General features: G+C 39.5%; 1 protein-coding gene across 6 annotated transcripts in view; it reads left to right on the top strand.

The window, feature by feature from the left end:
- CADPS2 (calcium dependent secretion activator 2) overlaps nt 1-25,399 on the top strand; it is a gene marked incomplete at both ends in the record, with an annotated part of 322,949 nt that extends 297,550 nt beyond the window's left edge. For all 6 annotated transcript variants that reach the window (XM_082308684.1, XM_082308683.1, XM_082308681.1 and 3 more), the window contains 3 exons: nt 2,283-2,390; nt 21,702-21,806; nt 25,229-25,399. In XM_082308684.1, coding sequence (XP_082164810.1) covers nt 2,283-2,390; nt 21,702-21,806; nt 25,229-25,399 — 384 coding nt within the window. The remainder of the gene's footprint in view (nt 1-2,282; nt 2,391-21,701; nt 21,807-25,228) is intronic.
- Between the last annotated feature and the right edge of the window lie 471 nt (nt 25,400-25,870).

Genomic DNA, 25,870 nt, shown 5'->3' with positions numbered 1-25,870 from the left:
AAGAGCTATAATCAGCCTTTCATTTGTTATATTATCTCCTTCACCCACCCCCCAAGATTTCAAAATATTTTCCCATTATGTCTCCAAGTTAAAACTCGTCCAATTCCTATAAATCGCCTGTGAAGTTTTAGAAAGTACGTAAGGTTTCGACGCTGGTTGTATTCTTTTCTACTATCACAAATGAGTATACTAAGGGAATATATGGAGCTTTCTGTTTTAAATCTCCTAAATCACTTGCTGATTTAGTTTAATTTAAAAACATTTCTCTCACATTTTAATGAAGAAGGCACATTTTTATGAACGAAATCTATTGATTTCCGTAAACCAGGTTTTCCAACAGAAAACTCTTTTGTGTATTGTAATCTCAAATTTTTATTTCTATGTTTAGGATCAAGGTGTGTAACTCAGATGTAAATATAAATGGTCCTGCTGTCCTCTTAAGAGTTTCACATAGGCATGTATGTATGTGATAAGTTTTTGAAATGAGCTTTCGTTGCGTCTGGAATGACCAATCTAAATGTGCAGGAGACATTTCAGTTTTTCAGTGTGAGTTTTGGAGATGCTAGGGGTGTTAAACCAGGCCATCATTCCACACGTAACTGCTGCTTTCAAGAAATGAAACCACCATTGATGCACATGTATAAATGAAAAAGAAAATCATCTTATTTTGGATCATATTCCTATATGTGTCCATGGTAGATTCAGAAAAAAGGAGGTGAAGGTCATGATCCAGAAGGTTTCATTCACTGCAGTTTTGAGGGGAGAATACTCTCATCCTATTATTGCAGCGGCAGTTTCTGGACAGGTATTAGTTTGGGCATGTTACACCTTTCCTTCCCTCTTGTGCTCAGACCTGTTTATATACATGATAATATATCACATACGAGATAATAAGGAATGAGAAAAATTAAAAGTTATCCACTTGCAGACTAGAAAGGAAGCCTTAATATAAAACTGTATGTAAATATTTTAACTATATGAGAATGTTTATGCATACAGACCTTTAAAATATGCTAAATATTTTGCACGTACAGCTTTGTACGTGTGCTGTTTTCAGACGATAACAGCTTCTGAGAATTAGAGATAACTTATGCCTGGGAATTCAGGGACTGCGTAGCTGCTTTCGTCCTCCTTCCCTAGAGCTGTTAATTATTCTGTACAGAGTCAGTCTTAGCCAAATCGGAACCCTTTATAAATAGCTTTGTGCTAAGGCTTACTGTAAAGTATTATAAAATCATGGCCTGCTTTTGCATGCCATGAACTTTAAAAAATGTTATTTGGGAGCAAGTGATGCTTTTACAAACTTGCTCACACAGAGGGCATTTACAGGAGACTTTCCAAAGTGCTTATGTTCATTCATGGTTCCTGTTAGAGAAAGGTGAACTCCTGACCAGCTCTGCATACGCTGCCAGGAAAGGGGATGCTGCAGGCTGTCAGGGGCTTTAGTGTGGAACAACACCGTGTGGCTACAGAGATCCAGAAGTCCCAGCTGGGCAGGAGAGAGCGGTTTCAGCAACCACTCTGGCTGGTCTGACATAGTATCACATACACACAACATATCCTAGCCTGTCCCACCTTTGGGAGCATGGTATGAAAATTATGCCTACTCTGCTATTCATACAGAACATAGATCGGTACAAGAAGGGAAACATTTCAGCCCTTGCTCCTTCACTAGTCATCCTCTGAGCTGATTGTGCCAGTGCAACAGTTCCAGAAAAATAAGGGTACGGGTCTACTCTCATACCAACCTTTTTATGCTGTTGCTCTTGGGGGAATGCTTGAACTTAAGTTTGAATCGGAATTAGTAGAAGCTAACCTCAAACACAAAATTCAGCTGTACATTGGAAGCAAATCTGAGGCAATGCAAAAGGAACTGAATGCTTTTTTTAACCATTTTCTGAATGTGATAGCAGGATGTGGACCTTGAGGGTGGAGTAGCTATGAGAGCCTCACTAACAAAAAAGGGGAGAACGTCCAAGTTGGCCATTGCCATTACCAGAGCCAAAACTTCATTCCATTGCTTATGGCAATGTAGATTTGTGACTCAAAGCACATGTAAATTAGAACTCTGAGAACTTTATTAATAGCGAACCCTCCTGAGCTTGATAACTAACCCAGATTTCACAGGAGATTTGGTAAATACAGTTTATACATGTATGAACATTGTAACATAATCTCAGTTTTCATTACATTTAACTTATTATAAGTCTCAGTTGTTGAGTGGTCTCTTTCTTTCCCACTCTCTTCCCACTACTTTCTTCCCTTACTTTATGTCTCCACAGAAACCAGGGATGGATCTAGCAGATACCTACATTATGTTTGTTCGACAAAACCAGGATATACTTAGAGAAAAGGTCAACGAGGAAATGTACATAGAGAAGTTATTTGATGTAAGTAACTGCCCTTGCAAAGCTTGCTGGTATCACTGCTACCTCAGAAGGGATAAGCTGCATTTTGATGGTATTCAACAAGCCGTTCAAATGTTCTTTCCTGCTGATCATTTTTTCTTTTGCTTTTTATTTACCATCTTCACCTGTCAAGGGTGGCCTTTCTTTAAACATTTTCTGCATGACACTTTTAAGTGCTAGAAGGCATAAATAAAATTGGTAGAAGATTGTTATTTGAAATAGTCATTTTTCCACTGTGAGTAGTCCAATTGTATTCCATCTTTTGATTTTGAATGTGTTAATGGAGAGAATTGGTGTGGTTTGTGGACTCCATTGCAGACCTAATTTCCCTAAATAAAGAATTCGTACATATCCTATACAGAAGGAGGCCAGTTATGCCAGGTACATCTACGGGTTTGACTGGTACTGCCATGGAATGACTTTCAGAATTTTGTTTTATGGATTTTTTGTTTAAGACTTATAATTTCTTAAAGTTGACTGAATATTTATTGAATTGTCAAACACGTTTTCAAAATTCTAATCCCGCTTCTGCAAGTTCAGAGTAATCCCCTTCCTCATCCTCGAGGCCCACACATTGCTAGCCAGCCTGTATCTTCACAGTAATTTCCCTCAGCTTTGATACTGGCTTCCACAGCCTCCCTCCACTCATTCCTTTGCCCTGATTCCTCCTCTTTTTGTTAGAAATGATCACCTACTCTCCCAAAATTTTCCTCATATGGGACTCTCCTATAAGGCCGCTAGCAACGCTCTTGGGCATATTTCTGCTCATTCAAGTTCTGACCACTAATTTATGTCTAGTATGTCCCTTACTGAGTTGTCTGAAGGAGAAGCTGTAGGCAGCTGAAATTGTACCTTCTGTATAAATTCAAAGCACTACACATGTAAAATACGTCTAAAATAAAAGTTATTTTATTATAAACTTGGATCAATTGACATGACAGTGATTTCAGTCACTTATAATTATGTAGGAATTTGAACAGGGAAAGAAGTCATCGCTGGCACTGTGCAATGCAATTTATTACAAAACAAATTCTGGAACATAATACAGACTTTGAAATGTATTTATTTGTGTGTCATCTCCTAAGTATTTTAGAAAGCTTTGCTGGCAGTTTCATTTAATTATGCAAGTTACAGCAAATGTTTTCATAACAGCAATTCACAGCCTTTACTGTGACACTACAGTTGTGGCAGTCACAGAAGGTCCCATAACATAGACTCTCAGCCATGGTATGTCATGTCAGTGTTTGTTGTTTGTTAGACTGGGTGGTCAAAATGAGACTTATCTCTCAGATTTTATATTTCCAGACACTCCCAGGCAGCTTTACAGAAAAAAGTATCATCTGTTTTAATAAGCTAAGTGCTAATATGTGTGAAAAGAATGATTTTATAAAAGCTTTGATGCCCTGCAGGGGTAGAAAAATTATCATCCATCCAGCTGGCACCTTCACAAAGTACTAAAACCATATTAGCAACTTCTGCTTCAGTTTGCTTTTGCACTGAATCTGCAAGCATATGTTTCATTTTCAAGATTCTATTTTTTTGTTTTTCTTTGGGGTTATTTTTGCTTATGTTGTAATTTTCTGAATGTTAATAAAATTATGTGCCTAAGGCCAAGTCTAACTCTCACTGGAGAGGCCACATTGACTTTGTTGATGTAGTGGGATTGGACCGAGCTTTAGGCTATGTCCGTAGCAGTAAACTGGCCAGGACCTGGGCACAGGCCTGAGAACTAGCAGGTGATCATCCTACCGTTAAGTCATCAGCGTGGTTCCTGGCGTGATTTTGGGTTAGTCCAGCTAGCACCAACCCAAGGACAGAGCCTCAGTGCAGTTGTGGGTAAGCATGGGTCAAGGACCTCTTCCAAGTTTGATTTCAGCAATCAAGCTTTTCAGCACAAGGAAACATCTCCTATATGGATGCAAGCCATGACATAGCACTTGCCTTTGAGATGCAAAACCATTGCCGTCCCCTTTTACTCAGTAGTATGCATTGTATGGTGTCATGGCCAATGCTTGTAGCTGTAAGGAAAGAAAAAAGAGGTACATGATAAGTATTCTGTGTATCAAATATTTATTTGTATCTTTATTTTTCTTTATATATGGTGGTATCACATTTCTACATAACACCACGCTAGGAGATATAACCAATTGGACAGAATCAGATAAATGCACTAACAAATACGTAAGCTCATAGCTTGCAGAAATTTAAAACAGATGCATCTCACTGTGTTAACTCACCTTTCCTGAGATTAATGCAGATTTAGAACAGTATGACTGAGCAAGATTTTGCTCATGATTTTTGGAAGGGTTTTTTAAATTAGTGATATAACAAAACCTGGGTACTGTTTATAAATTCAATTCTATCAAGTTATATTTCAATAGAAAGAATAAAATATGTTCAAATTTTTATGTAAATATACTTCAAGCCATTTGACTGGCTACAGTTGTAGATCACTGTTGATTTCCCCTTAAAATACATTGTATTTCTATCAGATAAGGAATCATCAGCCAAGCAAAATAGGAGAAGTGCATGTCTGTGTTTCAGCCAGGAAAACACCTCATCCAGAATAACCAAAAAAAACCAGACTGTTTTGTGTGCTGGAAGCGATCGAGATAGACCTGATGTCTAGAGACGTAGACAAGATCAGGCCTCAGGCACTATTTTAATCCAAAAAATGTGTATTTACAAACTGTTTATGCACGGATTTCATTGACTTGATTCAGGGCTGCTATATACTGACAGCTATTAAAGTGATCGAGAGAACGCGATGTCTATCATAAGATGTACACATCAAAGAGGATCATTTAAATTGAAGAATAGTATTGATACAAGTAGAAATGTCTGCCAGTGGGTCACAAATACACTAAGGCTAGAAGTTGGAAAATCTTCTGTCTATCTGAGAAGTCTCAAACTAGGGAGAAGATAAAAAATGTGAGTTGTTTTATGGTGGTGCTTGATAAGCCTGGAAAAGCACCACCATGCTGTACAAAATGCGAAAAATCAGGAGAGTGGAATTTAAGCTTGAGATTTGAATCCTTGCATATGAGAGAGGCTCAAATCTCCAAGGGACTTCCTTGAAAGAAGACTGGGCTGCTAGTTTTTTCTGCACCATTTTTAAACCATTTAAATCATGCTGTGCTTCAGTACCTCTGCTGATCATGCAGCAGAACCAAGGTGGGGGGTTTTTTCCCTTCCTTTTCTCTGAATAACTTGGCTTCTGGGTGCATTTCATTCTTCACCTCCTCTGGAAGGGGTATAGACAGCACGCAGAACAGTATGGCTTGGTGCCCCTGGTAGCACTGGTCTCTACAAGGTCAGTGTGCCATCTTCTTGTTCTCAATCTTAACGACCAGATTCGGAGCCACAGAGTTTTTTGCTTGGTCAGTTTGTCAGAGACACTTAGGACTTTTTGTCTTCCTTTGTGATGTGGGCCATGGTCTTCTTCCTAAGATCAGCTGGGAATTTTACCTATCAAATTCCTTCCTGTCGCAGGAACTCAGGACGTTTATTCCCACTCTCATGCTGCAGAAGCTTATAGGTGTGGGGTTTTGCTTGTTTGCATGTTTGTATGTTTTTAACACTGCAGATCTTAAAGAGCACTAGAAAGGTTTTGTAATATGTTGTACATGTGGATGGTCTGCAGTAGGTCTGGGCTAAGTGTCTGCTCAATGTCCGTGATTTCCATAGGCTTAATTCAGTGAATGGTCCATGTGATTCCTTCCAATCCCATACTCCACTGAAGTAAACTAAGACAATGAAGTTACATTGGGACAAGTGTCTCTCATAAACTCAAATAAAGCAAACTTGTCTACCATTACTGCTGCAGTGACTCAGATAGATTCAATGTATAATAACTAAATCATGAAGACAGGCACTACAGTGTTTGTTTAATGATTACAATTTTTAATTATGATTAAAAGCATCACCCACTGAAACTTTTTTTTTAAAGTTTAATCACTGAAACCAATAACTTGTTTTTTAAAATAGTGTTTAGTAAAATGTTTTGGAAACAAAGTTGCACTTTAATTTCTTTTTTTTTTTTTAACCAGTGTTTGAAAAATGTTTATTTTCAAAAAAAGGCTGTAAAAGTAGCAGTTGATGAATGAGAAAATGAAGTATTTAAATAGAGTTACAGAAACCTAGAATAAATCTAAAATATTACTAATTATGATTAAGGCCACTCTTATTTTTAAAGATAATCTGCTTGATGGATGATGTAAGAACATTTGTGCAGCCTGTCAAAGAACAGTGCTGTGTATCTGATCACAAAATTAACAGATGTAAAAAATAGCCAACTATGAAATTCCCATGAGGTCTGGTTCTACACTATCAAAATCAATGAGAGTTTTACCATTAACCTCAATAAAAGCAGTGCTGTATCCATAAACATGCCACGTTATCATCACTGACTAGACTTAGAATCACGTTTCTATCTAAATTTTTAAGATGGGACTAATAAGTCTTCCTACTCCTGAGCATTTTAAATGAAATTAGACTTCTAAATTAAAAACTTTTTCCTTTAAAACAAAATTGGATATTGCTAACAAACCCCAGATTTAAAAAAATACGTCATTTTGCATAAAACACTGCATGAAACATCAGTGCAATACTTACTTTCTGTAGTAATGTAAAGTTCCTAAGTGCCACTTGGGTAGATTCTCACTTTCTTGTACCTGTTAATTGCACGTGAAATACGGGTGTTCTTGCCTGAACACAGAAAAATGGTGTTTCAAACGTTTTCCCTTCAAAACCCTTCTTGGTTTATTTGCCATTAAGAGCATTATCTTATAGGTTATATTTGTGTTGGATCTGTTGTGAAAAACTTATAGTGTATACAGATGGACGATTCCAGTTTTTATTAAGACTATATATGCAATGAAATTTTTACGCCATAATTGATTACTGCTTTGAGAAATAAAGAACGGTTTAAGAGAACAGTTCTAACGCATCAGTGTTTTACCATTGATAAAACTTAAAAGTTTTCCAATTTTTTAGGCTCTAATTTCTGGGGAACCTGTGCACAAGTGTACCATAAACACGTAGAGCAGTCAGAGTGCGCATCCTGGAAAAGTCAGCATTGGCAAACAGCTCCCTTCGTTATCTTGTACAAGGTGGCACCTGTTAGCAGGTGTTGACTTTGGCCCTGATCGTCCACCTCTTACGGGTGTTAAACTGGTGTGGTGTGCCTGAGTGGTCCCGTTGACTTCACAGGGACTGCTCAGGTAGGTGGATGTCCTCGGGGTTGTGGCCTCGAGCAGGGTAGCAATTCAACAAGCAGCGTCAGGGATGCGAATGGCAGGGAACTCATCCAGCTTCCTCAGCAGCACGGAAAGACTGAATGTCTTCGTGAGCAGTACAAACGCTTAAGCACTCCAGGTTTACGTAGCTGCTTTTGACTCTTGTATTTCAAAAGTTCAGATGTAATGTGAGATTCTTTTTCTGTCAAAAAAAATGCTTGTGTTTTGTCTGGAATGTGAATTAAATGCTAGTAGTGTTCCCGTATCACAACCATTATTTTCCATTAGTAGCAGGGAGGGACGATTTAAGTTCAGTGGTGTACTTGAGGTTATTTGAGGTAGTAATTATTCTCCAAAGATTACTATGTCATGTGCTTCATTTATGCCTAAATGGAGATAGGAAGTACTCATGGGATTCATTTCTGATTGCCATCCTATCTGCAAGTACATTTTTAGCAGCTGCTTTATTCGATTGCATCACTTCTGAAAGTTTTCTGACCTTTTACAAAAAAATGTGTTAAAAATGTGCAAATGCTTCTCCTTGGCAAGTGAGTCTTCAGCTGGTATTACACAGCTAAAGGAACACATATTTTAAATGTGGGTTTTCTGTAGCACCAGCTCCTTGTGCTGTCCATGTCTACCTCAAAAGCACCATTACTGTAGTAGTTAGTAGGCAACAATGTCTCTCTAGAAAACTTCAATTGTGATTTTTGTCCTCCTTCTCAAATTGCTTCCTGTCACGTTCATTTTAATAAGTACTCTTCCCTTTCATTGTTACGTAATTATTTGCAAGTGTGCGATTTGACAAAAGGGCTACTTTTTGATCTAGATTATATGCCAAGGCAACTTCAGCAAGTTGAGACTAGGTAGAACTGGTTAAAGGCCACGTTCGAATCAAAAGCTGTGTTTGTATTAACCTCGGAGAAACATGAGAGGACCGTGCCTAATTACTTAAAAGAGACTCAACAGAAATGGATTGTAGCTTGTTGATCTTATTTCTTTGATAACTCAGAATAATCTTCAAGAAATATGTGGACTTCTTTCTCAGATTCTTGAAATTTGATCACAGTGCAAAATTGTCCTTTGGCGCAAACCCAGAAATACACATCTTTGCATGATGCACCTGGACATATGTGGCAGGTCTGGTAGAATCAGCTAATTAACAACACAGGCTTAAACAGGCACCTCATCTGGCAGTGTAGTTAGTTGCCTGATGGTGCTCAGCAGGATTTGGTAGTGCTTTTTATTTTTCTATCCTAATGGTCTGCTGCCCACCTAATTTTGCCTTATTGTCAGCCACTACTTACCGCAGCTTGAGGCCCTCCCAGGAGGCTAAATTATTATCAAAGGATTAGGGAGATGTAGCCTTGCAGCTCTGACATTTCTGATTACTTGTCTATGCCAGAACACTAATTAGCTGTGACTAATTAAGAAAAATGTTCCTGCCATAGAAAACCATTTAAAAGAACTGAGAAGTAGAAAAGCAATTGAAAAGCTGAGCAGTGCTCAGATTTGCCGATGCTCTTTAGATTTTCACCAAAGTCTTAACTCACCTTTAATTATGTCTAATATTTTATAGGGAAAATAGAAGGCTCTTGATATGAGAACCACTCTGCAGTTTTCTCTGGATCTAAAGACATTCCTGTCATTTTAAAACAGTTTGGTTTGTCTTTTTTGGTAAAAGAAAGAATTTTACAGAAAGCTGTAGGCAGTGTCACCAAATGTGGACTAAAAAAGTGAATAATATTAACATGCTCAAATATATGAAACTCTTCTGCAAGATGGAAGCAACATCTTGCAAATTTACTGTTCAAAGTCTTTTCAAAGTTCACTAAATTATTCCTGATGTTTTCAAGCAGATTCACCTCATTTTTTGAGATCGAAATCTCTATAAAAGAACAACAGACCATTCGAAAGCTGAAAAATTTAACTTCCATCTGATTTCATACAGTATATATGTTTTCTTTTTTTTTTTTTTTTTTTTTTTCCCCCCCCTGGAATATGCTGAGAAAAGGAGTGCCCGCTCTTGGAGGGTGCTGATTATGCTGCTCTCAATCCAGCAAAGCTCAGTACTGTTGAAATCAATAGGACCACAACACAGTTAAAGCAAAGCATGTGCTTCAGAGTTCGCTGCTTCGGGATCAGAATATTCAGCACTTTGTAAGCTGTTTTACACTGTAGCTGAGAGTGTTTTCTCTAGAGGAAACCATAACCCAGTGGCTGGTTTTGGTATGTTTTTGATATGATGATACATTTCCCCACTTCTTCATTTTTCATGTCATTTTTAATTTCTGAATTTCCATCTTGTTGGGAATCAAACAGTCCAAAAAAATATAAAAAGGGTTTTCTCAAGACATTATGTATCTCATAGTCCAGTCTGCATTTAGTATTCACGGAATGGATGTCTGTCACCTTTTTCAGACTAATTTAATCATATTATTTAAATCTTCCCAGAGGGGGAGTAGGAAACTATGAAATAGATATTCTGATATCTTGCTAAAAGAGCTCTTTGGGTATAAAAGAGAAGTAGAGAATTATTTTTTGGGGCACTTAATACCATGTCCTGATATTCAGAATTTCTTATGCTGTCCTACCCCCTACTTTCCCAGACTTCTGTGAGAAGCTCACTTTTTTTGAAACAATAACAATATATAAATTGCTATAAAAAGGCAATTTAAAATGTGCATCATGAGTCAAAAGAGGAAAACAAATGGAAAAAAATGCCAAACTCGAGATTTTAAAGCCAATCTGATTTTTTTTCTGAGGACATTTTATCAGTTGGGTGTGAAACTACAAGGTTTTTTTGCTTGTTTGTTTGGGGAGGGGCCAGAACATCAGGAGCTCCCAGTACAGTTTCCCCATAGACATTTCTGGTCTATACTGCTCGTTCATTTAGTTAAATGCATCTATCCATCACTAAAAACAATAACAAATTCTATCAAATAAAAGAGAGCTCCTTCCAACATCCAGGCACAATTTAGTCCTTTAACCTTTTTATCCTGCTAGGCACAAAGTAGCAGCATCTCATTCCAGGCACTGCATTTTTTTTTCTTATCTAGATGGCTTGAAATGTGTCTAGCAACTTAATGGAATCAATTGAGCGTGGACAACTATAAAAATATAAAATAGCACTGAAACTTTAGATGAGTCTGTCAGTAAGTGTTAACTGTGGCTGCAGCTTTCACATTCTACGCAGTCAAGAGAAATCAATAAGGATTGTACCATTTATATTGTCTTATCTAATGTTTGTTCACCATGAAGTGCCAGGCACAAGCACCATCTAGGGAATATTGATTTCTTGATGTACTGTAATTCACACACGTATAAACAGCAGGAGAACCTTGTGGTTTCTCAAACCTTACTTGCGGGTTTGATATTTATACTTGTATTTCATTTGAGTCAAGCTTAGCTTAAAAAGGAAAATCAAGCAAAACTCCGCGTAAGTGTTTGCGAATAGACACGCAACCACATTGTTGATCATATTGCAAGAAAAATCGCGCCAGAAAGCGTAAGAATAATGTAGTTTTACTGTAATGGGTCTGGAGTAACAGAAAGAAGTTGCTGTGTTGTAAATCGTACCAGGTGAGGATGCTGCAGAGCGCTCTGGCAGCGCCAGTGATTCATCAATGGAAAGAGCTTCTTAACCTGTTTGATCACGGGGAACTGAAGCTATAGTGCTGATTTAAACGTGCAAAAGTGTTGACCTATATAGAGATTATTTCCTTGAAATAATTTTCAAGTGTTTCATTGTGTATTTTCTTAATTTACACAGCATTGACTATCCTTTGTATTTGCACTGTACTAAAAGTGTTTACAGTGTGCAAGAAAAACAGTGCAAATAATGAACAGAAAAATCAGCTTCAGGAAAAAAAAGCCACGCAGCTGTAAAATCTGCATAGCTGAAAGAGTGCACACGGGCAATAGGGTCAGAGATGGAAAGGAGCAAACAGGCACCTGCCCAATCCAAGGATACTTTCTCCAAAGAGATGAGGGGAGGAGAGAAGCAAGAGGGAGGCAGGAGGCTGGACCTGTGCTCTGCATTAGCGCTGCTCAGTGTGGTGCCCAATCGATGCTGCCTAGGGGAGGAGTGGCTACACCACTGTGTAACTCCCTATCAACTTCACAGCTGCATCCAGCCCTGTCGTATGCCACTACAATAGCACACAGAGTAAGCAGAGGATGAGTCAAGATTGCTGAGGTGGAAAGAAATGAGCTGCCTGTAAATATTCACCCAGAGGAACCCAGGATGTTTTAAATACTCTAATTAAAATATGTACTTGACCTCGTTCCACATGGAGCAGGGCGTCTAAATAGAAGACTCTGGGACAAGAGCTACTAACGTGAGTCAGTACCTAAAAGCTACAACACAGACTTTGGCCCAGCTTTGGTCCACCTCACTTTTGATACAAGGTAGAGATATTGAAAGTATACTCGCCTTAAGGGAGAGATGCAGCTCAGAGGAGTACTCTGCCACCTCCCTGAATCACCCTTGGCTGATGCCTCAGTCCAAGGAGTCCCCGGGGAGTCCCAGATGACAGCAAAAGCAAAGTAGGTGTCTCAGTTACATGCTTCACAGGCAGAGTGAAGCTGGACCTTACTAATGTTACGCATGCACTTAGGAAGACTGCTTAGCATTTGTATAGCTACGCGCGTTCATAAAGTTTGTAAAACCAGAGCCTGATAGCAAGAGCCTAGTGTTACAACGACTAACAACTTGGTCATTTTGCGTTATGTTCGTTTGTTTATTTTGAGGGTCCACGCTGCCTTTCATTTCAAGGTCACTCAAGTGATGTTCCCCATTCTGTGCCTTGGAGGATGTTTGCAGATACACCCAAACTGCAACACAACACGCAGCGTAGCAGGACTGACAGTGTTTGCTCCGGAGAGTTGTAGCACCAGAATAACCTGTGGAAGTACTGTTCACAGATGCACCGCGTATTCAGAGTGGAGTAGGGAAACTGTTTGTGCTGTTAGTCTCTCGCGGTCAGGAGCGTTACGTTAGTACCTAGTGTTTAAAATCAGAACAGCAACGTTACATATGTCCAGATAGGGAAGGAAGTTATTTCCAGTTTCCCAGTGCATCTACCATATGTGAAGAAGCCAGAAAAAAACAAAGGTCACAAACATTACAAAGTAGCATAAATATTGTAAATTGCTGTTTAGCAACCAATATACAATGCAGGCAGAGATAAGTACTGTATATTTTGTATTAAAAGTGAGTATTTATTTGTGAATTGGCAGCAGTTCCATAGCACCTAGCCAGCTTCTAATTATAAGCCTAAAATACGAAAAATTTACTTTCTTCCTAAAAGATAAGCTTTTCATATGTTAGATGTTGTTATTTCAGAACAACATCCTTTTTGCTTAGAAGTTTCAAAGATGCTTAATAAGCTTTTAAATGAGACTCGTTCTCTGTTTTCTTCTCATTACTGATTTCTGAAAGCTAGCCTGCCTAATGTGTTTCCTTGTATCACCAAAATATCACATCCAGCAACTGTTCACTTGTTTGTCGTCATGAGTCCTGCTGAACAGGGTCTTTCTGTCAAGGTTCCCTTGAGCTCCTTTCTCTTTTCTGCCAGTTGCTTTGGGAGTGACAGTGGGAATCCTTCATTCAAATAGGCAGGGAAGAGACTGACTAGAGACTAAAGTGTTTGTTTCATCAATTTGTCATTCTTAAGAAAAACAAAATGTTTTTTGAGCTCCCTGAGAGGTTCGTTGGAGTAGTGGCACAGAAAAGGCAGAAGGAAACCAAAGGAAGAGTCCAACTGGAAGGAAGAAAAGCTTTCTTCCTTGGCCAAGTAAGAGTGCAAGAGGCAAGTTAATAAATCTGCTACAATCACACACACGCAAAAAAAAAAAAAAGGGGGTGGGGGGTGGGGAAGTGGTTTGTACCCAAACAGAGTTTGCTGAAATGACCAAGCTAAAGAAATCTTGGTCCTGATCCCTTTATCACAAAAAGTATGAGTGTTGAAGCAGAGAGTAGTAAGTGGTTTCTTTCTCACTTCTCCTTTCCTGGTACATGGAGCTGTAATTGAGGCTGTGAAAATTTTTGCACGTTCCCAAGCCAAAGTTCAAAACTCAGCTTAGCATTTCAGGCCTAGAGGAGGAAGCAAAACATGGAAGCTGGTTGGAAGCCTGAGATGTTTCCAGGTAGTTGCCCTGATAAGTGGTGCCAAGCATTGGAAGTTAAGACACTGGTGGGGTGGAAGAGGAGTGTGTCAGGGGCTCTGTGCAAAGTAGGAGCACGTGAGGGAACACGGGGCTTGAGCGCATTGCAGCAGAAGTGTGTGATACAGCAACAGGGGGGCGTTTGGACAGGTCCTTGAATGAAAATGTGGAAAGGAACTGCAGTGAAATGGGGAGCGGAGATAAATAGAGTTTTTTTCATATGACACTTAATATTGGTTTAATCATTTCCATTTTCCAGATCAAGGGCTTTTAAAAGTCTTGATTTTTGGTGTAGGGAAAAGGCTTCATTTGTTTGTACTGCCTGCTAGCCCCATCATTCCAACAAAGCTAACTCCATGGATTTTCCACTCGTGCGTAGTTTAATCTTCATTTCTTTCAGTTTTTCTTAAATGAAAATTTCTAGGAAAAAAAAAAATTGCCAAAGGAAGGCCCTGCAGAGGGACCTGGACAGGCTGGATCGTTGGGCCGAGGCCAATTGTATGAGGTTCAACAAGGCCAAGTGCCGGGTCCTGCACTTGGGTCACAACAACCCCATGCAACGCTGCAGGCTGGGGGAGGAGTGGCTGGAGAGCTGCCTGGCAGAAAAGGACCTGGGGGTGTTGGTTGTCAGCCGGCTGAACATGAGCCAGCAGTGTGCTCAGGTGGCCAAGAGGGCCAATGGCATCCTGGCTTGTATCAGGGATAGTGTGGCCAGCAGGACCAGGGAGGTGATAGTGCCCCTGTACTCGGCACTGGTGAGGCCGCACCTCGAGTACTGGGTTCAGTTTTGGGCCCCTCACTCCAAGAAGGACATGGAGGTGCTGGAGCGTGTCCAGAGGAGGGCAGTGAAGTTGGTGAAGGGTCTAGAGCACAAGTGTTATGAGGAGCGGCTGAGGGAGCTGGGGTTGTTTAGCCTGGAGAAGAGGAGGCTGAGGGGAGACCTTATTGCTCTGTACAACTACCTGAAAGGAGGTGGTAGTGAGGTGGGGGTCGGTCTCTTCTCCCAAGTAACAAGCAATAGGATGAGAGGAAACGGCTTCAAGCTGTGCCAGAGGAAGTTTAGGTTGGATATTAGAAAAAACTTCTTCACTGAAAGGGCAGTCAGGCATTGGAACAGGCTGCCCAGGGAAGTGGTTGAGTCCCCATCCCTGGAGGTATTTACAAGACGGGTGGACATGGTGCTTGAGGACATGGCTTAGTGGTGGACTTGGCAGTGATAGGTTAACGGTTGGACTCTGTGATCTTAAGGGTCTTTTCCAACCTTAACGATTCTATGATTCTATGAATAAATGTAGTGGCATCATGGTGACCCCCAAAAGCAATAGTATTCTCCTTGAACTTCGTGAACATTTAAGAAAAGGCAAAAGTAAGCCCCCCAAGCCTTCCAGGTCTGATGCCTGCATATCAAAGGGTATATACTATTGTTGGATGAAAGCTAAAGTACATTAAAGTACCCTTTCAGTTTTAATATTTGTATTGATTGATTGTATTTTATAGGTTTTAAATAACAATAGAAATAGTGTGTCCTGATACAGTAAATACACAGGAAGTGAGCACACAGGTGAAGCAGGGCTCCATCGGTGCCCATAAAATGGATATACAGCTCTAACTCAGCACAGTCATAATGTCAGCTGCTTCCCCCATATTCATTTTGCTATGAAATTTATGCCACATAAAATTTTTTCTCCAGTCATAGCAGTGCTTTAAGTCAAAAGGTGGAGAAATATTTCAGGTTTCAGAGAAATAACACAAACTTCTTTGATGTCCTAAACAGAAGGATTACTATCTTCCCAAAAACCAGACAGCCAGAAGCATTAGGGTGGCTGTAAGACTAGCCAGGCTACAAGTGTATTTGAAAATTTATATCTGGAGATGGTATCATTTCTGTTTTTACAGTCAGAGGCCAGCTAACTGACCATTTCTGCCAACTGAATCTTACTGTCTCTACTGTAGAAGCATATCTCAATAACATGAAGTTCTCTGTTGATTCAGAACAATAATGTTGAGACACACACGCACAAAAAAAAAAAAATCATGTTTGCATGGACTTCCTACGAAGGCAAAATTCTGGATTTTGATGAGAATATTTTTTCAGGAATGGCACTGTAAACTTGGGTGCTCAGAGTCAAACGTAGCGGAACATTTTATGTTGTGGCACCGTGAGGCTATGTATGAGAAACCACGTCCTTGTGGGGCTGGATAGTGTGTCGCAGAAGGGCAGTGGCCATCGCCATGAAACCACATGGAGATGATCGTGGGATGGGAAAGCCCCTGCATGAGAGCCTTCTCTTCTCTCAGGTTTCCCTAGCTTCTGTTCCTTCATTTTCCTGGTCACCCACACAGTTACTGTCATTGGAAGTGCGACTGGAAGTGCCTCACAGACTGGTGCACATCTATGACCAGTGCAATCTAGAAAAGGAAAGTCACTGGGGAGATAATCTGTTCCTCTCAGGGGAGTGAAAATACAGGAGAGAGTGGTGGGAGGGCACTACATCACTAGTCAACAAGTTCTGGTCTCGCTCCATTAGAAGAAATTGTTATTTTAACTAGTTCATAAATTGCCTGTGTGAGGAATCAGAATTGATAGGCTGGGAACAGAGTACAAACAAAATTTTTGTGCGTTGATATTGAATTTTCTGTTTATGTCGACCTACAGTTTCCTCAACCTTCAAAGGTTTCTCAGGCTTTCTTAATCAAAAGGCGACCTAAACCTGAGGGAAAAGCATAAACATCTTATGCAAAGTTGCTTCATTGTTGCTTTTAGTTTGCAACTAAATATTTTTCATTTCTGCAAAAACATAAAGATATTTTGAATGTTAATTACTTTTTCTGACTTGATTTCTTACTTTGGTGTTCCTGTGTGTACGTACCTTCTGATAAATCGTGGTGGCCCACAGGTTGAGAAATCCTTCCCCAGGTTTGGGTTTTTTTAAGAGTTACCAAGGCTTTCCAGCCTTCAGAAGAGCGTACGAACTCGTCACTGCTCAGGTGAAAATCCTCATTTAAGTGGGTGATGTCTATACCTAAAGTTAAAAATATAGCTAAAACTTCTAAACCCCCGTGTTTTCAAAGACAAGACAAATAACCCTTGTTGCCCTCATTATCATTGACATTCAACCAAGGAAGTCAGTATGATTATTCATATTTTACAAAGAGGGAAATAAATTATGAAACTTACATCAGGAACTTTTTTCTAACTTTTGCTGTTTGCATTTTGAAGGAATAAGTGTATTCTTTCGTCATTTAACATTTTTTTTTAAATGTTCTAAAAGTCCCCTGGCACACTACTAATGCTAGCTACCAAAATCTTGACACAATGCAATAGCATTGCCTTGTCATAAAAATGGGGTATTTGAGCATTTAATATTGAATGTGCTCATAGTACCTCTTGTGCATTTTAGCTTATGCTGCCTTTGATGTTCAGTCTCTTCAGTGAGAATACTTTCTGTTCTCGTTCCTGGTAGGAAAAGTAGAGCCGGAGGAAGTAAAAACATGCCGTTGTCGTCTGAGCGACTCAATTCCTGATCAATAGTGCGATAAAGGCTTCGGTAGGAAGATAAAATGCAGTTCCTAGCAAAGCCGTTCCCCCTGCCATATTCAGCAGAAAAAGCATTTTGACAGTGCCCATTTATCAAGAGCAGGCAAGACAGAGAAACTCGACGGGGTCTTGTGTCTCAGGCGTGAGGGATACCAGCCCTAGGAGGACTAAAGCATTGTGTATTAGTATGTATTGAGCCTCCTTCCAGGTGGCAAACAGCTGCACCTTTTTATAAAACTTCAAAAATAAATCTGAAGTGCTTGCTTTCAGCCAATAAGTGTTATATTTAATTGAACCGTTCTGCAAATGTTATAGCTCAGGCACCCAGAAAGATGGTGAATATTTAATATATTTGTTTTGTATTTCCACCGGTCAACAGAATAATGAAATTCCTTAACTACTTCTCTTTAACTTGCCTGAAGAAAGCGCGGTATGTTGCTAAATCGCTTTTCACTGGCCCTGCCGAGAAACAACTTTAATCCTTGTTAGAAAATTGCAGAGTCTGGGCCTGACAAAGAGCTCATGCCTGGCGCATTGTGAGCGCTGGGAGCGGGGCGAGGGGAGCCCTTTACAGCTGCGTGCCTCCAGCCCGCCTCAGCTGGACTATTTAGGCGAGGAGGTTTGTCAATTCCTCCCGACAATGGAGCGAGTTTTTCAGTGCCTGTAGCCGCGCCGAGCCCCGTTGGGGATCAATGCTGGCCATTCAAGCTGCACCCTCTTTCATTGCTTTGGTTTGTTAATTTAAGACTAAAGGTCCGCTGAGGGGGTTTAGGGTGTTTAAGAAAGCTGATGAACTGTTTAAGAAATCTGATGAACTGAGAGCGTTTATAGCCCTGGTGTGGCAACTATTGGCACTGAGGGAGCTGTGTCCTTGTTGACCCTCTTGTTATTAAAAATGCACAAGTGCTGCGCTTCTCAATATTTCAACACTCTTTCATTGTCAATACCACCTTCTGAGCCCTTCAGCTTGTTGCTTGCTCTAAAGATCTTCTTAGATTGGGTTTGAAAACTTCACCTTAAACACTAGATTAGACTGATGTTCTGTTTTCCGTGCTCCTGTTGATTTGTTGAACCTTCCCAGGGCTGGAAAGCAAGTAGCAGCTTGATGGGGAGACAGGCTGCTAATATGATTTACCAGTCTACAGTCATGCACAATAAGTGTGAATAAATACAGGGGTCTCACAGAGTCAACCCTAGCCTTTCCTTTTCTCTTATTTTTTACTTTAAAAGAGATATCTCAGGAAAATGAAGTGAGTAATGCATGCCCTTACAGGAGCTGGATGAGCTATGAATAAGAAGGGGGGGGGGGACACGGGACAGGGAGGCAAACATATTTTTGTTAAAGTGGTTGGCTGCTGTTATGTGCTGATGTGAAAAAAATATATAATAAACACTTACTCTGCTTTATTCTTGCATAGACGACAGCAAAGACTATGGCACTAATACCATATCACTGACATCTGCAAGCGTCGCATTGTCCGTGCAGTGCTATTGTTGCTAGCCGGAAAGTGACTTTTTCTTAAAACTGGTTAGCAGGACTTTTTTATTATTATTATTACTTAAAAACTGTGTAATCTCCGGACCATTATCTAATCGCTGAAGCTTTTGAGCTTGCAGTAGATTCCCGTAAGTCACAGTAGATGCATCCCTGCCTCTATAACGTGCTCACGGTTGTCAAAATGTGTGGCCTTGGGTTCCGCCTCTGAGAGGCATTTGCAGGGCTGTGCATTTTAACAGGCTCCAAAAGAAGCGATAGGGAAATATTTACTTTTCTTCTTACGAAGTCCAGCAGATTTATGTTTATGCAGCTTCAGCCTATACTAAGTACTCAAAACCAGTGGGTGTAAGGCCAATAGTGAACAGGAATCCTATCCGCAAGTACCTCTCGGAGGACTCTAAAAATACACTGGATGTGATTTTTATTAAAAATACTGTGACAATTCAAAATAAGAATACATCTTTGTCTAATACAATAGCGGTCGTATTTTTTCTGAACAGTGTACGTTGACAGAGGAGCAAGTATCGTAGTATCATTTCACGATCACCAAATTAAACATTTCTACTGAAAGTTTAACGTATCAAAACTAGCCAGGAAAACATATTGTAATTCCCTCCGATTTCTTGGCTTTGTTTTCAGTGCATGTAAGCATATCACAGATATGTCTGGAGAGTCTAATTTTTACTGCATCCATCTAATTAAGTTATCTGGCTGGGCTTTGAAACACGTTTTGCCAGAAAACCGGGGCTGGGTCTGTTCTCAGTGATCTGGCACCATTCAGTGGTGTTGCATGGGGAAACCAATCACAGGATTTCCAATCCTCTCTCTAGTTTGCTCGTGTGAGCAAGTTTGAGCCCCTTCTGCTTTCTACAAACCAAATGTATCGTGGATGCGTTACTGGATTTTTTTTTTTATGGAAGAATACCAGTTTTGAGAAAACTCCGCTACTAAAATCCTTCTCTCTACCATGATTATGTTGAAGATTAACAACTGTGGAGTCTGAGTGATGATATAATAATTGGGCTCATCTTACTGCAAATAGATATTCTGGGTAGAACGCTTGGCATATGAATTTTTACGTTTATTAGATCAATAGCATTCCCTGAGTGAATAAGCTCAACTGTATTTTATTTTCTAAACATCTGTATACATACAACACCTGTCATGTAGTTTACATTTGCCGCTTAGTAACAACTCTGTCACATTAAAAATATTTTACAAATAATAAAGGAAATCCAAACCAGCGTGCGTGTTTGGGGTGAGATAACATAAACAGTATAAGAGTGTCATTCAGTGATAAAAAACAGTATTTTATGGATACGCAATGCTTCCCACATATTATTGAACAAATCAAGCTACTTTTATGAAATGTGCACCTATCTACATTTTGTGGTGTGTTTGTTCACTTCTGTAAAATAGTGAGTTAATAGGAGAAACTCTAAAAAATGTAAAAGTAATTTCTTTCCAATGATTTGTAATTAAAATACATTTGAACACATTAAACAAAATAAATTGAAACCTTTATTATATGAAAATCTGATTTCAAACTTACCTGAAAACTGATAGTTACAATGAGATGAGACTGTTACCTGTAAGGAAAAAGTATTTACCTGTATTTACTGTATGTCTCCAAAGCTTTTTCCAGAGAGCTTACATTTGGATGAAAGAATATTTCTGTCTTTTGTTACCTCCAGTAGCCAGTAACTCGGCTTCATGTTTTCAATATATATTTTATTTTATTCGTTACTGTAGAGGTGGCTAATGAGACATGTTAGATCCTTCCTTTGAATTACTTCACTATGTATACCTTGCCTAACATGCTGCATTTTAAAATATGCGCAGTGTTTCCTCTCTTTGCAGCTCTGTGTATTTTGTAAAGACAGAGGAAATCACATAAGAAAGGAATTTAAGCCTCTCCCCTGTGGGGACAGAGACTTAGAAACAGAGCTACGACACAACCTCTTTTAATCTCTCGCTACTAAAATGAAAAAAAAAAAAAAATCCCTTCCTTTTTACAGTTTGACTAAATGACATCTGGTTGGTATTTTACAGGAGGGGAAGGAAAACTGCTACAACCATATTTAGTAAAATCTCTTTTAATCCAGTTAATGTGAAAGAACTATTATAGTAGCTATTTGGATCTGAGCATTTTTTTACGGTAACATAGACACCAAGAGCAGAGAGCTTATTCTTACCCCATCCATTCGTGAAGCTTTGAGTGAAAACATACCCGTGCCTAAGACATAAAAAGGAAATAAGCTAGGCTGTAATTATAATTAGTAATTAACGTAAAACAAAACCTTAACGTGGTTATTTTGGGAGGGGTGGAGTGGTGTTTTAACTTAAATACAGTTTCCATGAATTTCTGAGTTTTTCCACTTAATGAAGAGGTGATTTAAAAGAAAAAAAGCAAGACAGATACCACATTGTATGTTTGATGCTGTTTTCCTATTTGGATTGGAAAATCTAGGTACTGCAAATTCTCTCTCAAGATACCCTGCCTGTTTTTTCCCTGGCTGTTTTAGCTGTCAATTCTCTCATGTAATGGTGTATTTAATATCCATTCTTACTGACAGATAGCCAAGTGCATAACGCTATTTTGCTGGAAAATGTTGTAACAGAAAGATGAAATGGCAGTTGCTAATTCATGTAAAGAACAGTCTAGGTCAAGTTATTTGATTTCCTACTGACCCATACCATTCTCTTACCAGGAAATCATATCATTGTTGACTTCAAGTGCTGATCTGTGATCATTTCAAAGTGTTTCATTACCTCTCATTACCAAATCTGTTAAATGAATACTGCAGGGTTGTTTGGTGTTGTGGTTTTTTTTTTTTTATCCTTCTTTTCAGCAATGGTATAGCAGCTCCATGAAAGTCATATGCATGTGGTTGGCTGATAGATTAGACCTTCAGCTTCACATCTACCAGCTGAAGACTCTCATCAAGATAGTGAAGGTAAATAAAATGTGTTTGTGTTAGACTGCATAGTAAAGAGAAAAAAGTGATAAAGTCTTAACATGGATAAGTATAGATCACCCTAAAAGTTAAAAAATGTGGAATAAAGTTGCGAACTTATGTAGTTTTAGGTTGGGAGGGTTTGTTTTTTTTTCACAGTTGTAGCAAATTTCAGGAGAAAAACAATTTATTTAAACCTCTCATGTTAATTATATGTGCACTAATAATTGCCATCCATTCTGGACTCAGTGATGATTAAGATTGTTCCAAGGAATTTTAACAGATTACTGCTAGCTGTGCAGCAATGCTGTGTGGTATTCCTAATAAATTATTGTCGTGTTACTGATTTTTTTTGTTTTACCTTAATAATCCCAATAGCGTTCTTTCTCCACTTTTCCACTCTCCTAAAAAGTAACTATTTTCTTTTTTATGCACATGTGATTACTAGGTTCAATTGGAAAACAATAATCAATATATTAGATAACATTTTCTAATCTTTCATACTCCAGGATAAGTATCAATAGAAAAGCCAATCCCTCCAGTCCAGTCCTCAGTCATTTACACTGGCCAATATCAAATGCTTCTGGGCGGGGTGTAAAATACCTTGCAATAGGCAATTATGGGTTAACCTGCCATAAAAGAAAGTTTCCTCCTAACTCCTTTTCAGATCTTAGTTAATACCCTTAGGCAAGAGACAGAGAGCCATTTCAGATTTTTTTCCTTTTAATTCTGTCTTGTTTAACTCTGAACATTCTTGTTATCCGTATAAATGTGGAATAAGAAGCACCTGTTGTCAATGGTGACCTTGATTTCTTCAAAATATTTTCTCATTAAGTTCATGCAAGACTGTAAAGTCAGAAGTGTTTCAACTCGTGGACACCAAAATTGCAACTGGTGTCCCACAACTGTCAGGATTCACTAGCTAAAGGGAAAAAATAGAAAGAGAGATGCAAGAAAGCAGTCATAATAATGATGCCATCATGGCTCCCTGAACCACCCAAGCTTAGCTTTGCTATTTTTGACCTTAACTGATTTCTCTGGGAACAGGATTTGGCTCTTCATTACGTAATGTGCCAAAATGGCAAAAGCAGGTTGCTATTTGTGTTTGAAATGAATGGCTCTTGTGAAAGGTTTAAAGCTCCTCTCAAGTGAAGGTAGTTATCATCCTCGGAGGGGGGGAAGCGTCACAGGATCTAAGCCCCGTGCCCAGTGAGATCTGTGCATGGGCAGGCTAAATTATATTGGTTAAATATCACCTGGGGGATTAAAAGAAGAGGCTCTTACAAAACCGAAGTTCAGGTGAATGAGCAGCGCTGTCAGCCAGCCTTCCCGCTGCAGCCTGGCACCCTGAGTAGCCTTGCTCAGAAGAAGCAGGCCCCGGTGGCGATGGGAACGCCCTGGTTATGGCGGTAGCCTTTCTCTGCCCGTACACCTGGTTTGCTTCGCACGTAAATTCCAAGTGTGTTATTCCATGGCACCTTCTGTGGATACAGGAGATTGAAGAAGCTGATGTCAGTCATAGAGGTTGTGGTCAATGTACTGGAAGACAGAAAATCTTGTCCACCTGTGTTTTGGTGAGTGAAGAAGACAGAACTGGTAAAACAGGAGCTCGTTGAACAGGAGGCTGCTGGGAAATAAGAAACAATGGTTCAAGCAGAGTATCATAAGAAGCTTTCACTGCTGCAGCCCAGCTGGGAAGAGGCACGTGGGGAGGCACAGTTCCTCCAAAGTCTAGAGTGAATGAAGGCACTTCTCTGTTCGCTTTCGGAAAAACTGGGAGGCTGCATTGCCCCTGTCATCTCTTGAAAATATTCCAAAAAAGAAGTAGGACGTCATTTTTAAGGGACATGGCATGAGTAAGAAACAGATGATTCTTTCATGTTTGGATGCAGCAAAGGTAGTGGCATTATTAAGAATGACCAGAAGAAGAAACATTCTTTGTTCCCATTAAAGCCTTATGATGGCATAAAGGTATCGTGAGGTGCCTGAGACACGTGCAGAGGGATGTGACTAAAGAAGGGTCAAGAACCAAGAGGAAAGTTAGGGAGAAATGAAAAATTAAGCTTGGAAGTGAACATTATTACCCTGCAAAAGTATGTCAAGAGAAGAGCAGTGACTGAACCCCAGAGTGCTGGTCTGAGAATGGGAGGAATACAATGTAAAACTGAAAGAAATTGCTGTAGGACCTGTTAACAGCATAAAAGGAAATTGAATGCACAGTGTTATAAAAAGGGAATGCAGTGGTGACACTTGAAAAAGACCAGGCAGGGTACTCGCAGGAGTGTGTGAGCAAAACATCAGCTGCATCCATTGACTCTGAAGCTGACCTATGAAAGTCAAATAAATCTCGGTTGCAGTGATTCAAACAAGGTTTAAATAATCATCGTAGACAGTGGCAGAAAAAATTCTCCCAGCTGAACGTTACCCATTTTGAGAGGTGTCTTTTGCAGTTCTCTGAAGTATTGAGTGAAACAAGTTCAGCTCTTTTCTCTTTTCTTTCTCTAAGGTTGTGCACAGTCTCCCCCGGCAGAGGAATGAGCCTGGTAGCCCTTAATTATCTTCCATTTTCTTTTTTCCCATATTCTCTTCCACAAGCATTGGGAACTTGTAGTAACAGTGTACACAACGTCCTCAGCTTTATAGGCTAACTTTGAGAAAGATTATTTCAAACCTGTTGCAAGTTAAAGAAGGTAGAGTAGATGATTTTCCATATGCTCACTTGAACATAGCATCAATGAATAAAACAATTCCACTCAGAATTCTTACTTGATAGAAAGTCAAAGAAGAAAGTCATACCTGCTGCTTCGTAGGAAGGCTGGATGCCAGGGAAACAAAGGGGAAAAAAAGAAAGATGGATGTAGATGTGAGTCAAAATATAGATGGCTTAGAATGTAAATTAACTGACTGAAGTAGTCACCTGAGAAACCTTTATTTTGTAGAATATAGATCATAATCTAAAATATATTTTCTTTTTCCACATTTGGCATATAAATGTAAAGATAAATGCAAATAAAATCATATTATGTGGGAAGAGTCAGACGTACGTTTTCTGTGAAATGACAGAACTACTTGTAGCGAATTTCACGTTTCAATATGCAATTAGAAAAATCTTTTGTTAGTTTCTTATTGAATAAATGAGAAAAATGGAAGTTACCGAGACATCAGCATACAGTTACAGAAATGTAGTACAAAACACAATCTCTTAAAGGAATGACCGTCAAAGTGTGCCTTGTAGACTCTGTAGAAATCCCATGCAGCCCACAAACTAAGACCGCAAAATCTTTAGCAGACTCTGGATGATAGGTCCCTAGCTGCAGGAGGAATGAAGCTGCTCCGCTGGCATGCTAGAAGTGGTCAGTGGCTAGTGGAAGACTGCTCAGACTTGCTCGAGTCCCGCTCAGGATGTTTTCTTTTTGCCGCAGAAAACCTACCGGGACTTCAGGTTGCAAGGCGTGCTGGAGGGAACGCTGAACAGTAAAACCTACGATACCGTTCACAGCCGTCTGACCGTAGAGGAAGCCACGGTCTCCGTCACGGACGCGGGAGGACTTCAGGGCATTACTATGAAAGACAGTGATGAGGAGGAAGGGTGATAGTGTTTCACCAAGCGTTTGGAGTTCGGGGGTGATGGTCTGAGGGTGGGGGTTATCTTCGGCTTGGGGTTTTTTTGGTAACTTGTCCTTGTAGTTGCGTTTATAGTTTTGCCTTATGATAGAGGTGCAGAAATGTAATTTGCTCCGTTTTTTAAAAAAAAACTGAAAGTAAGATTATCAGAGGAAAAGTGCCAAGGACTTTTTGAGAACAATGGTTGTAGCATATTTTCATGTATAGCTTTGCTTAGGGCTGCAAGAACACTGGCATGGAATTTGAGTTCCACTTGTGGTTACGTTTCTTTCCCTTTTGTTCGTTACCATTCGTTCTTGTATCTCCATCAGATATTGATGTCCTGTGTGGAAAACAAAATGTGTGCCTCACTTAAAACACAACTATACAGGAAATCATTCTTGGAATAAGTCAGTGCCCTAGGTAAAAAATTAGTGTATTTTCAGGATTACACTTTGTTT

The sequence above is a fragment of the Platalea leucorodia genome (assembly GCF_965183815.1).
Source record: "Platalea leucorodia genome assembly, chromosome: 4".
Taxonomy (NCBI): domain Eukaryota; kingdom Metazoa; phylum Chordata; class Aves; order Pelecaniformes; family Threskiornithidae; genus Platalea; species Platalea leucorodia.
Note: the sequence above shows the minus strand (reverse complement) of the source record. Positions and strands in the feature narration are given on the sequence as shown.